Source organism: Mesoplodon mirus (genome assembly GCF_964341445.2).
Source record: "Mesoplodon mirus genome assembly, chromosome: 3".
Classification (NCBI taxonomy): Eukaryota; Metazoa; Chordata; class Mammalia; order Artiodactyla; family Ziphiidae; genus Mesoplodon; species Mesoplodon mirus.
Genome location: NC_138978.1, coordinates 59,058,997 through 59,074,621, shown reverse-complemented (window position 1 = coordinate 59,074,621; position 15,625 = coordinate 59,058,997). Strand labels below are relative to the sequence as shown.

Below are 15,625 nucleotides of genomic sequence, written 5' to 3'. Positions count from 1 at the left end.
TCCTAGGAGGGGAAGTAAGAAAAGCACAAGATAGCATTCTAAAGGAGAATGCCACCATATAAAAGAGAAATAAAGGTGAAGTGCTAAAGCTTTTTCAGAGAAGGGAAAATGGGAGTGGAAGGTTTGAGAGATATAGGAAAAGGTTTCATGGATGACATGGCACCTGAGTTAAGATTTGGAGGTGAGGTCAGATATGGACAGGAGGAGACATGGAATGACCCTTTTAGGAGAAAGTAAATGCCTGACAAAGGCAGATGGCAGGAAATCATGGGCCTGTGATGGGACACCGTGGCTGGTCCACGGAAGAGAACAGTGGCAAATGAGGTTGGAAAGGCAAGCTGGCCTCAATCGTGGAGGGGCTGGAATGCCAGGCTGGAATGCCTGATTAATTATAAACAGGGAATGATATGTTTGATCTTGGAATTTGTACATTAGTAAGCAGCTTCATAAAAAATGTGGCAACAAAGGAGACAGGCATTAGAAGGTCTCTCCAGGAGTCCACTGAACTTGTCCATGCTGCTAGATATATGCATGTGGGCAAACACACAGATTATATATATGTGATTCAAAATTTTGTTTAAAATTTACGAGGAATTTACAGATGAGAAAGAACAGAGTGGTATACTTTGAAAATCTGAAAAGAACAATTTCAACGGGAACTTACGCTTTTAAGAGAATAAAGAAAGGAAAGACACTGAGAGAAGCTGTAATACCCTAGTTTTGCATGTCTAGTATTCAGGTAGAAATCAGATCAACCAAAGAGCCAAACCACAGTACATTTGGAGAGGTAAGAATTGATAACATGTAATTTGATGATGTCCTACACTGTATCATTGACCTGTGCAGTAGACAGGGAAGGAATTATTACCTCCATTGAAGAGATGAGAAAACAAAAGTTCAGAAAACTTATGTGACTTGGCTAAAATCACAGGCTATGCAATAGTAGGGCTATGAATCCAACCCAATTTTTCTCACTTTAGTATTCTTGTCATTATTCTAATCTGCCTTATTTTTCTTTTTAATTTTTTAAAATAAATTTATTTATTTTTGGCTGTGTTGGGTCTTCGGTGCTGCGTGTGGGCGTTTTCTCTGGTTGCGGTGGGGGGGGGCTACTCTTCGTTGCGGTGCGCAGGCTTCTCATTGAGGTGGCTCCTCTTGTTGCAGAGCATGGGCTCCAGGTGCACGGGCTTCAGTAGCTGTGGCTCGCAGGCTCAGTAGTTGTGGCTCGCGGGCTCTAGAGCACAGGCTCAGCAGTTATGGCGCACGGGCTTAGCTGCTCCGCAGCATGTGGGATCTTCCCGGACCCGGGCTCGAACGTGTGTCCCCTGCATTGGTAGGCAGATTCTTAACCACTGCACCACCAGGGAAGCCCTGCCTTATTTTTCAAAATCCAAAATTTGCACATATTTACTATGAAACCCATTCTGTAACTATGCACCTGCTATTTTATTTTTGGATTAAAAAAGAAATCCCATTTTCTTCCTTTTATTAAAGCACATCTTTTTATCTTCATGTAAATGTAGACTAACTTTTATTTCCATGTGATGGCCAAAGATTAATACTTACAATGTATCTTAAGCTCAATTTTTAAGCTCACTTCAATAACTGAATTGAAGGCTTATTTTAAAAGTGCTCATAAGAATTTGAGAAAATGGAATCTTGAATATTCCTCAGGGAGATTCCTTTGGGATATTTAATGTTGATTGTGAATTTGATTAGGCTCATCTACTACCAGTACTAATTAAAGATATTCCTTCACCATTAATGCTCCTCTTAAAGAAATGTCACCACTTGGCATGTAACTTCCTAAATACAAAATCAAATTGGTTTTCAGAAAATTCTGCCTCTATATAGGACTCCTCAGTGCCACCTTCACCTTTAGTCCCACTTTATCTTTTCTAAGTTTTGTCTCGAGTGCAGTTAGATGGGATGGAAAACCTGAAATGACCAACTGCACTAGTTCATCTAAAATCTGAATCAAACCCCTAATATCCCTTATAGTTTCAAATCTAGCTTTTAGACTTCATACCTAAAGAAATAAGAATTAATTCGACTATCTTTTCTGCATTAAACACAGTTCATTTCTAAAATTTTATTTAAAGAATACAATTTTCCTTTTTTTCCCCAGTTGTTAAAAAAAATGTTTTAAAACCAACATGCTTCATTTTGTGACATTAATAATAAAACTAACAATAAAATGTCTTTCTTTTATATATATGCATAGATGTTTTCAATTTTCATGTTAATTTTTGCCTCTCAGCTACTTGCCTTTCTTCATATGAGTAATTTTAAGTCTTAACTTTCAATTTAAAGACTGATCCTCCAAAAGGTATTGTACTACATTTTAAAAAAGTAAAATTTGATCATCACCTAACCATTTTGAGTATATCAAGTTGTACAAATTATATATCTTAGATTTAAGTATGTTTAATAATCATTTTTAAAAATTCAAAACACATTAAAATCCCTTGAAACATTAAACATGTCAGAATAGCAATTCAAAACTCTCTTCAGATTTATTCATACTGTATACTATTCTTTTGTAGATTTTTTCAAACACTTAAAAGACTGATTTGAAAACACTGATTTGGTTTCTAAACAAAGATTTTAAAGTAATGATGGTAACTTTAAATACATTTCAACAATTTGCTTTCCTTAATTCTAGTTTTTAGCAAAAATCATTTTTTAATGTACTTCCCAAGTTACTGTCTAGAGCTAATATAATCTGTGGTTCCACAGTTACTGGTTAAAAGTAGTTTGGGTTTCAAAAAATATTTCATATAGCTAGTGCTTGTCACAAGATTCTGATCTATCACAGACCACACAAAACTCTTTTGGGCAAGTCTCTCTGCATTATTTGCCCATTAGGTGGCAGCATCAGGCGCTATATGAAAGCACAAAGCACTGCCAGGCCTGTTTGTTCATTTTTGTGTTTTTGTTTCCTCTTCCCTCGTCATACCATCTCATCATACATTTTGTGGTTGATCCCCTGGAACAGGTAGTCAGCTTCCTGGCAGGAAAGATCCCTGTAACCAAGGGCAACAGAAGAGTACAACACGCAAGTAGACAGTGCCATCCGTAATGCAGGGCATACCAACTACCCATTAACGGCAAGTGTCAAGTGAAAACCCAAAACCACGACTTAAAAAGATACGAAATAGCTAAAATAGTTCTCACATTATTCTTTATGTTATTAGAACTAATGTCTATGTCAAACAGAAGTTACTTAAGAGAAATTTTACCTATTTTACCTACATTATTAATAGGGAGGAATGTCTTGTTTTTCATAGATTATAGTTGGATGTTAGATTTAGGTGTTTAATAAATATTTAATAAATTGGTTTAAAGGCTTCTCCCTTAAGGTGGGCTTCTTCCAACTGTATGACCTATTTAGATGACCTATTTAGATGCTTCTTCCAACTGTATGACCTATTTAGATGTACCTATTTATCTCTACCTCAGAACCTGACTTTTCAAACTCCGCTTGTACTTTCAAACTAACAGGATTATATATGCTATTATCACTGTGAAGAGTGTGCACAACCAAATTTTAAACAGCTACATCTATTTCTGATTTAACTTTTCCCAATAACAGTTCAAACATTTGAGAAATGCAGTTGTCGAGAAAATAACTGCAGCTCAGTGGCAATTCTCACTAATTACTATAATCAACCAGAGAAACGGGAGGAGGAGCCCATTTGAAACTGGCTTCTAACTAGAACTAGATCTGGGGACTTCCCTGGCAGTTCAGTGGTTAGGGCTCTGTGCTTCCACTGCAGGGGGCATGGGTTCCATCCCTGGTCAGGGAACTAAGATCCCACAGCTGGGCAGTGCGGCTAATAAAAAAAAGAACTAGATCTGGAATAATTGATTTAACTCGCTTGTTTATCATTAGATAATTTTAAGATCTCTAAAACAACGACTGGCAATGCTATCCTCTATTTAGTACAGTTAAGGCTTATGTTTTAAAATTAGAGTTCAATATTTGTTGATGTTCATAGGGCTGTGCAACCATCACCACGATCTAATTCCAGAGTATTTTTATCACTCCAGAAGAACCCCCCCAACTCCCACTTCTCCTGGCCCCTATAGTAACCAGTATCTGTTTACTTTCTCTAAGGATTTGCCTATTCTGGATGTTTCATATAAATGGCATCATATGTGACCTTTTGTATCTGGCTTATTTCATGCAGCATAATGCTTTCAAGGCTCATCCATGTTGTGACAAAGATCAGTACTCCATTCCTTTTATGGATGAGTAATACTCCATTGTATGGATATACCACACTTTGTTTATTCATTCACCAACTGATGGACATTTGGGTTGTTTCTCTTTTTGGCTGTTATAAATACGCTGTTATGAAGATTCATGTACAGTACTGGTTTATATGTAGACATATATGTCCGTTCTCTAAGGTTTATGCCCTAGGTCATATGGTAACTCTGTGCTTAACATTTTGAGGAACTGCCAAAGTGTTTTCCAAAGCAGCTGCACCATTTCACACTCCCCTCACCCCTAGCAATGTATGAGGGTACTAATTTCTCTCCATTCTCCTCAACACTTGTTATGGTTCACTTTTCTTCATTCTTTCTATTCTTCAGACTGGATAATCTCAATTGACCTATCTTCCAAATCTGTTGGTTATTTCTTCTGCCTATTCAAATCTGCTACTCTGCCCTAGTGAATTTTTCATTTCAATTATTATACTTTTCAAATCCAGAACTTCTATTTGGTCCTTTTTTATAAGTCCTGTTGCCATACTGATATTTTCTATTTGGTGAGACACTGTTCTCACACTTTCTTTTAGTTCTTTAGATGTGGTTTTCTTCCATTCTTTGAACATATTTACAATAGGTGATTTAAATCTTTGTCTAATAAGTCCAATGTTTGGGTTTCCTTAGAAACAGTTTCTATTGGTTGCTCTTCCCACTGTTTATGAGCCGTACTTTCTTATTTATTTGCATATCTCATGATTTTTTGTTGAAAAATGATATAAGGTGGCAACTCTGGAAATCAGTTTGTACTCCCCCTTCAAAATTTGTTATTGCTGGTTGTTTAGTGACTTTTCTGAAGTAATTATGTAAAGGGTGTATCCTTTGTTGTGAGTGGTAACTGAAGACTACTCCATTAGCTTAGTGGTCACCTAATGATTCACTTAACACCTGGAACGAATAAGACTCCAAGACTTTGCCATGTGTGTGTTGGGCCAAGCCTTCAACAACACTCAGCCAGGCAGCCGACAACTCTGCCTTAGCCTTCACTTCTGCAAGTGACAGTTTAGGGCCTTCTTGGGTTCTTCCCAAGCACGTGCACAATCCTACATGTGTGCATGGCCTTGTAAGATTCCCAGGATATGTCAGAGATTTTCAAAGGCCCTGTGGATATCTAATACCCCAACGTTTCCTTTAACACTTTTTGGTTAGCCTATTTTTTGCCCCAAATATTATCTAGCACCTCAGGCAGCTACAAAGTTAAACAATTTCCTCTAAATGTTTTCAACAAACTCCCCTGAGGGCAAGCTCTGAGTCAGGTCAAATGAAAATAGCCTTGCAAGTGGGGTCCTTCCTGGGAACCAGAAGAGAGGTCAAATAATAGTTCTCTGGGAAAGAGGTTTTGTGGAGCTCCAACCCTTTCTTGTCCACTCTGGTGGATACCAGCTTCCTGGTTTTTTACTATGATTATGGGCTGTTGGAAAGAGACACGAAAACAGGAATTGGATTGGCTAAAAGACCATAAAGCTAGCTGTTTTTACCAATATTCAGACATTTTTCTTGACTAAGTACTCCCCTGGTTGCTTCATGCCTTTAGCTAATATCCAGAGTTCTGTAAAAGTTTATTCTGATTATTCCTGCCTGCATTATTGATGCCTTTATGGAGGAGACACTGTTTGAAGGTTCTTATTATGCCATTTTGGTTGATGTTATCTATGGCTTGTATTTTCCATATAGGCCTCTGAAACATTGCAAATTAAATTTAGAGTGTGAGGCAAGAATCAGGGTTCATGTTTTCCAATAATGATAATCAGTTGTTCTAACAATATTTGTATTTTTTACCTATTGGACTGTTTTGAAATTTGTGTCCAAAATCAATTTACCATTTAAGTATGGGTCTATTTTATTCTACTGATCCATTTGCCTATCATTATGCCAACACCACACTGTCTTGATTACTATGACTTTATGATAAATCTTGAAGTCATGTAGAAGAAGTCCTCCAATTTTGTTCTTCTATGTAAAGATTGTTTTGGGTAGAGTAATTCCGCTGCATTTCAATATAAATTTTAAAAATCAGCTTTTCAATTTCTATTTTAGAAAAAGGCTGCTGAGAAATTGGTTGAGATTGCACTGAATCTATAGATCAATTTGAGAAGAACTGACATCATACCAATACTAAGTCTTCCAATTCATGAGCATGGTATAGCACTCCGTTCATAGGCATCTTCTTTAATTTCTCTCAGCATTGTTTTATAGTTATCATTGTAGAGTTTTTACAAATCTTCTCTTAATTTATTACTATGTATTTCATGTTTGGTGCTACTATAAATGGAAATTTTTTTCAACTTTATTTTCCAACTGTTGCTGCTAGTACGCAGAAATACTATTCATTTTTGTATATTGCCCTTCTATCTTGTGACCTTGCAAAGTTTACTTATTATATTTAGTGGTTGCTTTTTAGATTCTTAAGGATTTTTCATGTAAACACATGTCATATGCAAAGAGAGACATTTTTACTTTTCCTTTCCTATTTCATACCTTTTTTTAAACCTTGTTTCATTGACTAAAACCTCCAAGTTTATGTTGTTGAATAGAAGTGGTAGAAGTGTACATTCTTGCCTGTTCTGACAATCTCTTTGTTTTAATTGGAGGATGTAGTCAATTTTCACTTAACTATCATTATCATTCAGTCAAGGTTTACCACTTATCTATTTGCGTTCTATTCATCCTAATTACTGTTTTTCCTTTTCTGACTTTTTTTTTTTTGGTTTAATCAAATGTTCTTAGATTTCCATTGTAATTAAACTGTTGACATTTTGGCTATAATTTTTGAATTTTTTAATGGTTGCTCTGTGGATTACAATATACAGTCCATAACTTATCACAGTCTACTCAAGCGTTAATATTTTTCTACTTCGGGTGAAATGTAATTACCCCACAAACAATTTCATTCACCTCATACTGTCCTTTGTACTACTGTTGTCAAATGTGTTATATCTACACAAATTACAAGCCGCACCATGCAATGTTACAATTTTGTTTTTAATTAACTTTAATAAATAAATTAAGAAAAGAGAAAATATATAGTCTTTTTTATTTACCCACATAGTTACCAGTTGTTTAATCACAATTATACTCAGTGAGGGGCAACCTAGTGGGTGGAGGACAAAGATGCTGCTAAACATCCTACAATGTAGGTACAGCCCCACTGACACAAAGAATTATCCAGCCCAGAATGTCAACAGTGCCAAAGTTGAGAAACTGGCTTGAGATAAGATGCATTATTTTTATCTGATGGCTTTCAAGATAATTTCTTTATAACTTTGTTTTTCAGCAAATTAACTGGTGTGACAACATAATATTTTGTTTTTATTTATCCTGCTTTGCAGGGGAGTTCTCTGACTCTGTTAAATCTGTAAGGTTTTTAAAGCAAACACGGGGAATGTTTAATCATTATTTTTTCAAATATTTTATGCCCAATTATCTTTCTCCTCTCTTTCTGGGACTCAATTACACTTATTTTAGACTGCTTTATATTGTCCCGTAGGTCCCTGAGGATCTGTTTATTGGTTTTCAACCTCTTTCTCTCTGTTCTTCAGACTGAATTATTTCTTTTGATTTGTCTTTATATTAACTGAACATTTTTTCCTGCTTTCTCCAAACTTCTACTAACCCCATCCAGTGTATTTTTTTGGTGGATACTGTACTTTTTAGTTCTAGAGTTTCTATTCTTTTTTAAGTTTATATTTCTTCCTGAAATTCCCCATCTGTTCATTTTTACTTTATTTCCTTTAAGTCCTGTTTATAATAGTTGTTTAAAATAGTTGTTTTAAGTCTTTGTCTACTAATACCAACATCTGGTTCATCTTGGGGGGTCAGTTTCTATTAATTGCTTATCCCCTTAATTGTGGGTCACATTTTCTTGTTTTTTCAACTTTCTAGTTATTTTTGTTTACTGAACATTGTGGATGATATATTCATAGATACTATGGGTTGTATAACCTTCCTCTGAAGGTTGTTGATCTTTGCTGAGAAGGAGTCAATTTTTATGAACTCAAACTCCAAATTACCTCCTCTGTGCTGGAAAGGAATTGAATCTCTTCATGGTTCTTTAGCCTTCCATCTGTTGTTTGCCACCAGGTCCCCTGGAGTCTCCCTCACACAAAGCTCAAAAGTCAGTCAAGTGTATTTGGGCTGAGTTTACACAGAGACTTTTCTGAGATTTCCCCCTTACTTTCCAGCCTTGCTAACAGTCCTGAACTCTCTCCTCTGACTCCATCAGCTGGTAAGACTGCATCTTTCTGCATAGGCTGGCAGTGGGGTGGGATTGTGTTAGGCAAAAAGCCACAGAAACATAAATCTCATCCAATGCAGTTTCCCTCTTTCAAAGACTGGCTCCCCTTCAGTTTCTGCCTGCTTTTGGTCATTCTTCAGGGCCTTCAAATGTTTTTGTTTCATATTTGATACAATTTTAATAACCGTTACCTGCAGGAGGGATAATCTGATACAAGTAGCTTCACCAATACTAGAATGCCAATTAGGATGTTTAAATGTGATAGTTTTATTGGAAATAAAGAGTATTATATCCATTTATATTTTGACATAGCCAACTCTCCTAATCCTCATGCACAGTTGCTAGTACAAAGCAAACAACCAGTTTCTTTAAGACACTACTTTCATGCCTGAAGAAATTTCTCCATGGTATAATGAAAATAACGTGGATTTTGGAATCAGAGAAATCCTTTACTAACTGCGTAAACTTGAAAGATTATTTACTCATTTATGCTTTTCCACTTGAATTATGGAAGTGGTCATTTAGATATCACAAGATTGTTAAAAAGATCAAATGTTTATATTATAAAGCATATAGTAAATGTTGAAAACAAACCTTGGTTTCTTTTCCTTAGACCTTTTCCTGCATTCTAACAGTGGAAATAGAAGGAATTCCTAAAGCATGACCAACTTTTACTAGTTATTCAATTGGTAACATTTAATTAAGTTTAGGTTATAAGGATGAAAGAACACAAGGAGAGAAAACAAATCTCACTTTATGAACAAGCATGAGCAAACAGCAGGGAATGTCCAAGGAGACAATGAATCAAGGGAGGATGCACACCTCCACAATTTCTCTGGTTAAGCAAGTGCAGAGGCAGGAGGAAGGCTGGCAATGCAAAGGCATCTTTATCACAGAATTTCTCCATGAGTAAATGGGAAAGGTCTTTCTATGGATATAAGTATATAATAAAACACAGTAATCTAACAAGGAAAACTGCTACTGAGAAAAGCAACACAAATTTCAAAAATGAAAAAGTATAAAAATAACTTTTAAAGCTTAAATCACACATTTAACTGTTTTTAAATTTTTATTGTGCTTCCTCTTGTTTTTGAAAGTAAATTTTGTTCCTTGTAAAAAAAAACCCCAAAATTAGAATTGCACATGACTATATTTTATAAATTTTTAAGATTAAAAATAGATTATGAAAATTTACGATGTGTTTACACATTGTTTTACATGATTTTTAATATCTGCATTATATTTCCTGATAAAAATATGACATAATTTGTTTATTCAGTCTTATAGATTGTTGGAAATTTAGGTTGTTTCTAATTTTCACAACTATAAATTATTCATAAATGATTTTACACATCTCTAATAATTTATTTGCCTTTTGTCACTTGTAAATATAATCAGCATATAATTAATGTTCTCATCTAAGTCATTACTTAAAATGTTAACAAATAAGGGAAAAATGATGGAGTTTTATGAAACATGGAAGAGAATGCCTTCCAAATTGCATCAATTCATGATTACTGTTCCTTAAATATAGGTATGTTGCTATCTAATTGCATCATCTTCCAATTCATATTTCTCCATCTTTTCCACAGCTATATATGAGACTTCATTATATCCAGCTTTACCATTTCTACAGAATCCATTTGACCTGTGTTTCTCATATCCCATGATAAAAGCATAATCAGGCATCAATTGTTCTAAGTGAATTTGCATAGGTTTTCTTTTCTAAGTTTATTAGAGACAGCTGAAGCCAACACAGCTGCTCTAAGAAAAGCAAAGTGGAGGTATTGCTCCCCCAGACAGGAAAGAGCTGAGAAGGTGACTGCTCTGAGAAATAAGAAAGAATCAGAATTGTTAATTATAAGACTCTCATGATTACATAATCATATACTACTAACATGATATAAACTCTTAGCTTAAGCCACTAAGAATAAGCTGAAGGAGAAAAGGCCAAAGCGAAATGGACATATTTAAGTAATGACAAAGTGTGTCTTTTGAATGTAATACTTTTTTGTGTGTGTGGTACGCGGGCCTCTCACTGTTGGGGCCTCTCCCATTGCAGAGCACAGGCTCCGGACTCACAGGCTCAGAGGCCATGGCTCACGGGCCCAGCCGCTCCGCGGCATGTTCCCAGACCGGGGCACGAACCCGTTTCCCCTGCATCGGCAGGCGGACTCTCAACTACTGCGCCAGCAGGGAAGCTCAATACTTTTAATGTTATTGATTGACTGATTATTTTAAGAGTTAGCATAATAGTGCTGGTTATGATCATGTCTCTACATACACAAGCGGTGGGGAAGAACAGAGGAATTTCCTTGGAGTTCTTAGTCAGGTCTACACTGCTGTAAACCAGATATCAGCAGAGTTTTTCCAGAGAGTAAATATCCGATCCTGTGGGCCACACAGTACCTGTTGTAACTACTCAACTCCGCCGTTGTAGTACGATGCACCATAGACAACATGCAAATAAATGGATGTGGCGGTATCCTAGTAAAACTTTATTTACAAAACAGGTTGTGGGCTGGATTTGCTCTGTCATTTGCTCACCACTGGTGTAAACAATGCAATGTAAATATCTAGGCAAAATCATACTTAGCAATCTTCTGAACATGTCCTAAAATTCCAAATGGCAAGAAATATTGTATAGATCAGTGCAATTTTAATTCCTTATGATATTACAAGAATCACATTTTCATATCCAGTGAACTCAGTATATAGTTGAAGCAATTTTTCTATATATCATCAAAACCTGAGAATCATGTACCTGTGCGTAATCACCAAAAGGTTGAGAATAAGCAATGCACTTCTCCAACGTGTGTTGCGATTCACTTCCCTGAGAGATTGCATCCAGAATGTTGCTTGCAATTCCAGTCTTCTGTAGAGTGATTTTACTTGCAGGGGCTTAAGGCAAAATCAATACATATATTTCAGTTGGCTGGTTTTATTGTAAATTACAGAGTGCAAAACCTGTTAATTCAGCATATTCTCAAATAGAACACAAATTTTAGTTTGCCAGTAAATATCTACATTTATTATTCCTGAGGGAAAAATATATAGTATATGATATTGTCTCACTTGTTTAAAACAATGAAAATGGAAGCCTGCCCTATGGGTAAATGATCTTGATGGAAACATTTAAAAAGTATATGTCTAATCTCTTGAAATAAGGCATATGAAATGTAAATTAACCGTTCTTATTAATGCAATAATTGTAACCATCAGTTTTTAGATCAGATAAAAATACAGTAGGCATACCAGAAGCACATTAAATTTTTTTCTGGCTTTAAAAAAATTTTAAATTTTTAATTACAAATTAATTAATTAATTACAAATTAATATTTTGGTTCAAAAGGATACTTCATAAAATACAAAGAATGTATACTAAAAACAAAATTTATCTTTCACCTCTTTTCATTCAATTCTATTCTTTTTCCCAGAGGTAACAGTTTAGAATTAATTTTCTGATTTACTTTATGCATTTACACATTCAAACACATGCATATAAGAATACATAGCTTTAGATAAACATAAATGGAATCATTCTATGCACACATTTGCTTCTTCCACTTAACCATTTGCTTTAGAGATCATTTCATATTAGTACACGTAGCACTCCCTCAATTATATATTCCATTTTATGACAAACCATTTAACCATTCCCCTATTGATGACCATTAAGGCACTTTCCAATGTTTCACTATTGAAAACCAATGTTGTAATGAATATCTTAGTGCCTAGAGCACACCACATTTGTGATTTTCTCTTAAAACTATATTTGAATTAATAGTTTTAATTTACTAATTGAAGGCCTGAGGAGGGCCTCTAAAAGAGTAAATGAGAATTCCACTTCTGCCGATTATTAGTAACTAACATATTGGGGGGTATTTGGCAAATACTCCAGCTATATTAGATTCCACAGAGGTTTAAACTTCATATTTTAGAAATATGATTCTATATATATTGTAAAGAATTATAGTATTGTCAAATAATTCCTTAATCCAATTATTTTCAATCATGATTCCATAAAATTCAATAAATTGATTATATGCTTAATAACATATTATAAAAGATGTTTTCCTTAAATAAAATAGAATGCATTTTAAAAGCTTTTATTTAGTTATTCTTTCAATTTATGGACTAGGGTCATAACATGGGGTTTAATTGGTTAATACGCATTATTTGCTTCCATTAAGTTAAAAATTAAAGTAAAACTCATTATGAAAAGTATTCAATAAAACTCCAAAATACTGGGCTTCCCTGGTGGCGCAGTGGTTAGGAATCCGCCTGCCAATGCAGGGGACACAGGTTTGAGCCCTGGTCCGGGAAGATCCCACATGCCGCGGAGCAACTAAGCCCGTGCGCCACAACTACTGACTCTAGAGCCCACGAGCCACAACTATTGAGCCAGCGAGCTACCTAAAACTATGGAAGCCCATGCGCCTGGAGCCTGTGCTCCGCAACAAGAGAAGCCACCACAATGAGAAGCCCACGCACCACAGCGAATAGTAGCCCCCGCTCGCCGCGACTAGAGAAAGCCCCCTGCGCAGCAACAGAAGACCCGATGCAGCCAAAAATAAATTAAATAAATTAATTAAAATAATAATAATAATAATAAAAACTCCAAAATACTAATACTGAGCTCTTACTTACATGATAAGCACACACTGGGCAACACACTTGCTAAGTTCAAGTATGGATTTTTACTGAGCCGAATTTCTTTCGGTGGTTCTCCCAAGAGTGAAGTCTGATTCTTAGAGGCAGCCTATTTATCAAAAACAAGAGAGTGGGTGCTTAATAAGAGGTATAAGAAAATAAAAATGCAGGAAGAGTAGAGAAATACTTGTTCTTCAATAAATCTGGCCTAGTATGATAAAAATTTGTGAAACCTAATGTTTGAAGCTATAAATTTGTGAAATATTTCTGGATACTGATTAAAATTATCACATTTCACCCGCTACTATTTTTCCAATTAGTTTTAAAAAGCTATTCTAGAACCACAGAACTTTAGAACTGAAAGAGAACTAAAGGCCGTCTTGTACAACCTTCTCATTTGAACCAGGAGAGAATTCATGTTCATGAGAAGAAACAAATCCCATACCTTATTTTCAGAAATACTATCATCAACGTTTACTTATTAAGATAGTTACTTAATATTTGGCCACAGCCATATGACAAAGGCAAAGCTTATTTAGCTCTGGTATTAAAAATAATACCAAATAAAATGAATGGATTTAATAAAATCCAATTCAACATTTAGATGATAACCCTAGAAATTCATATTTATTGAAAATATATGATATCAGTATATATATATTTAAAATAAACTTATTTATTTATTTATTTTTGGCTGCATTGGGTCTTCGTTGCTGCACGCAGGCTTCCTCTAGTTGTGGTGAGCCGGGGCTACTCTTCGTTGTGGTGCAAGGGCTTCTCACTGCAGTGGCTTCTCTAGTTGCAGAGCACGGGCTCTAAGGCTCACAGGCTTCAGTAGTTGCGTCTCGCGGGCTCTAGAGTGCAGGCTCAGTAGTTGTGGCACACTGGCTTAGTTGCTCTGCGGCATGTGGGATCTTCCTGGACCAGGGGTCGAACCCATGTCTCTTGCACTGGCAGGCGGATTCTTAAGCACTGCACCACCAGGGAAGTCCCGATATCAGTATATTTTTATATAACTAGGTGTAAGGGTTCTAGTATTTCTTTAACAGAAAAATAAGGAGACAAAATCATGGGCTGATTCTTCAGTATATTTCATATTATTCTGCCAGAATTTTTACTTTTCACTCTAGGATGGTAAAGATTTTAAAACAAGACACAATTCAGGTTGGTTAATGCTAGTAGCTATGTTTTCTTTTAAATTAATTTTTATTTTGTTCCCTGAACAGAATGAAGAGAGCATAATCTCAAGAGCTTCTTTCTATATTTGAGAGCCAAATCTCCTTACATTTGTTCCTTATCTGGCCAATATTATTGTATTTAGACAGAGGAAGCTGTCTTGTACATCTTCATAAGCCCCCCAAAAGTCCACATTTGCTTGTGATATGTAAATCGCAGATGAAGATGTATTCATTCATTCATACGTGTATACTGAATACTTACTATGCTCTAGGCATTGTGGTAAGCATTGGTAATACTAAAATGAGTAAGACAGGGGTACTATCCTTAAGAAATTCAGTCTAGTAGATAAGATAGTTCAAGAGAAGTCTAAGATGGAACCATAAGGTTACAAATGGGAGCTAAAACCATTAGATATATGCCAAAGGAAAGCAGATAGCATGAGAAGGGACAGAACCCTAGAGAAAATCCAGTGATTGAGGAAAGGAAAGGTAGCCAGCAAAGAAGTTTCTGATTTTGTTTCTAAGTACTCAAATTGCTAAAGTAATCAGATTATATCCATAGCAGGGATTCTCAGCTCTAGCTATGCATGAGAATCACTTTAAAAACTCAAAAAAAATTAAATAAATAAATACAGAGTCGCTCAACAAAGAAAATCCATGGACCAAATGGCTTCACTGGAGAATTCTACCAAGTTCTACAAGGAATTAACATCAACCCTTCTCAAACTCTTCCACAAAATTAAAAGAGAGAACGCCTCCTAACTCATTCTATGAGACCAGTATTACACTGGTATCAAAGCCAGAAAGACACTACAAGAAAACTACAAAACAATATCCCTTATGAATACTGATGCAAAAATCATCAACAAAATACTAGCAAACCAAATTTGGCACATTATTAAAAGGATTATACACCATAACCAAGTGGGATTTCTTCCTAGAATGCAAGAATGATTCAACATACAAAAATCATTCAATGTAATATACTCCACTAACAGAGTGAAGGAAGAAATGCATGATTGTCTCAATTAATGCAAAAAAAGCATTTGACAAAATTCAACACACTTTCATGATTAAAATTAAACACTTTCAACAAACAATTAATAGAAGGAAACTACCCTAACATAACAAAAAGCCAACATTATACTCAATGGTGATCTTCTTCTAAGATCAAGAAAAAGACAAATATACCTGCTTTCGCAACGTCTGTTCAGTATAGTATTGGAAGTTCTAGCCAGAGCGATTAGGCGGGAAAAAGAAAAATAAAAAGCTTTCAAACTGAAAA

The 15,625-nt window shown here is 35.5% G+C and overlaps 1 protein-coding gene across 4 annotated transcripts in view; it reads right to left on the bottom strand.

Annotated features, from left to right (window-relative positions):
- The window catches only part of RAVER2 (ribonucleoprotein, PTB binding 2), a 107,765-nt gene that overhangs the window by 19,565 nt on the left and 72,575 nt on the right, over nucleotides 1-15,625 (bottom strand). For 3 of the 4 annotated variants that reach the window (XM_082613677.1, XM_082613679.1, XM_082613678.1), the window contains exons 10-11: nucleotides 13,160-13,271; nucleotides 11,274-11,410 (exon numbers count right to left, since the gene is read on the bottom strand). In XM_082613677.1, the coding sequence (XP_082469803.1) occupies nucleotides 11,274-11,410; nucleotides 13,160-13,271 (249 nt within the window). The remainder of the gene's footprint in view (nucleotides 1-11,273; nucleotides 11,411-13,159; nucleotides 13,272-15,625) is intronic. The other variant, XM_082613680.1, reaches the window with a different exon arrangement.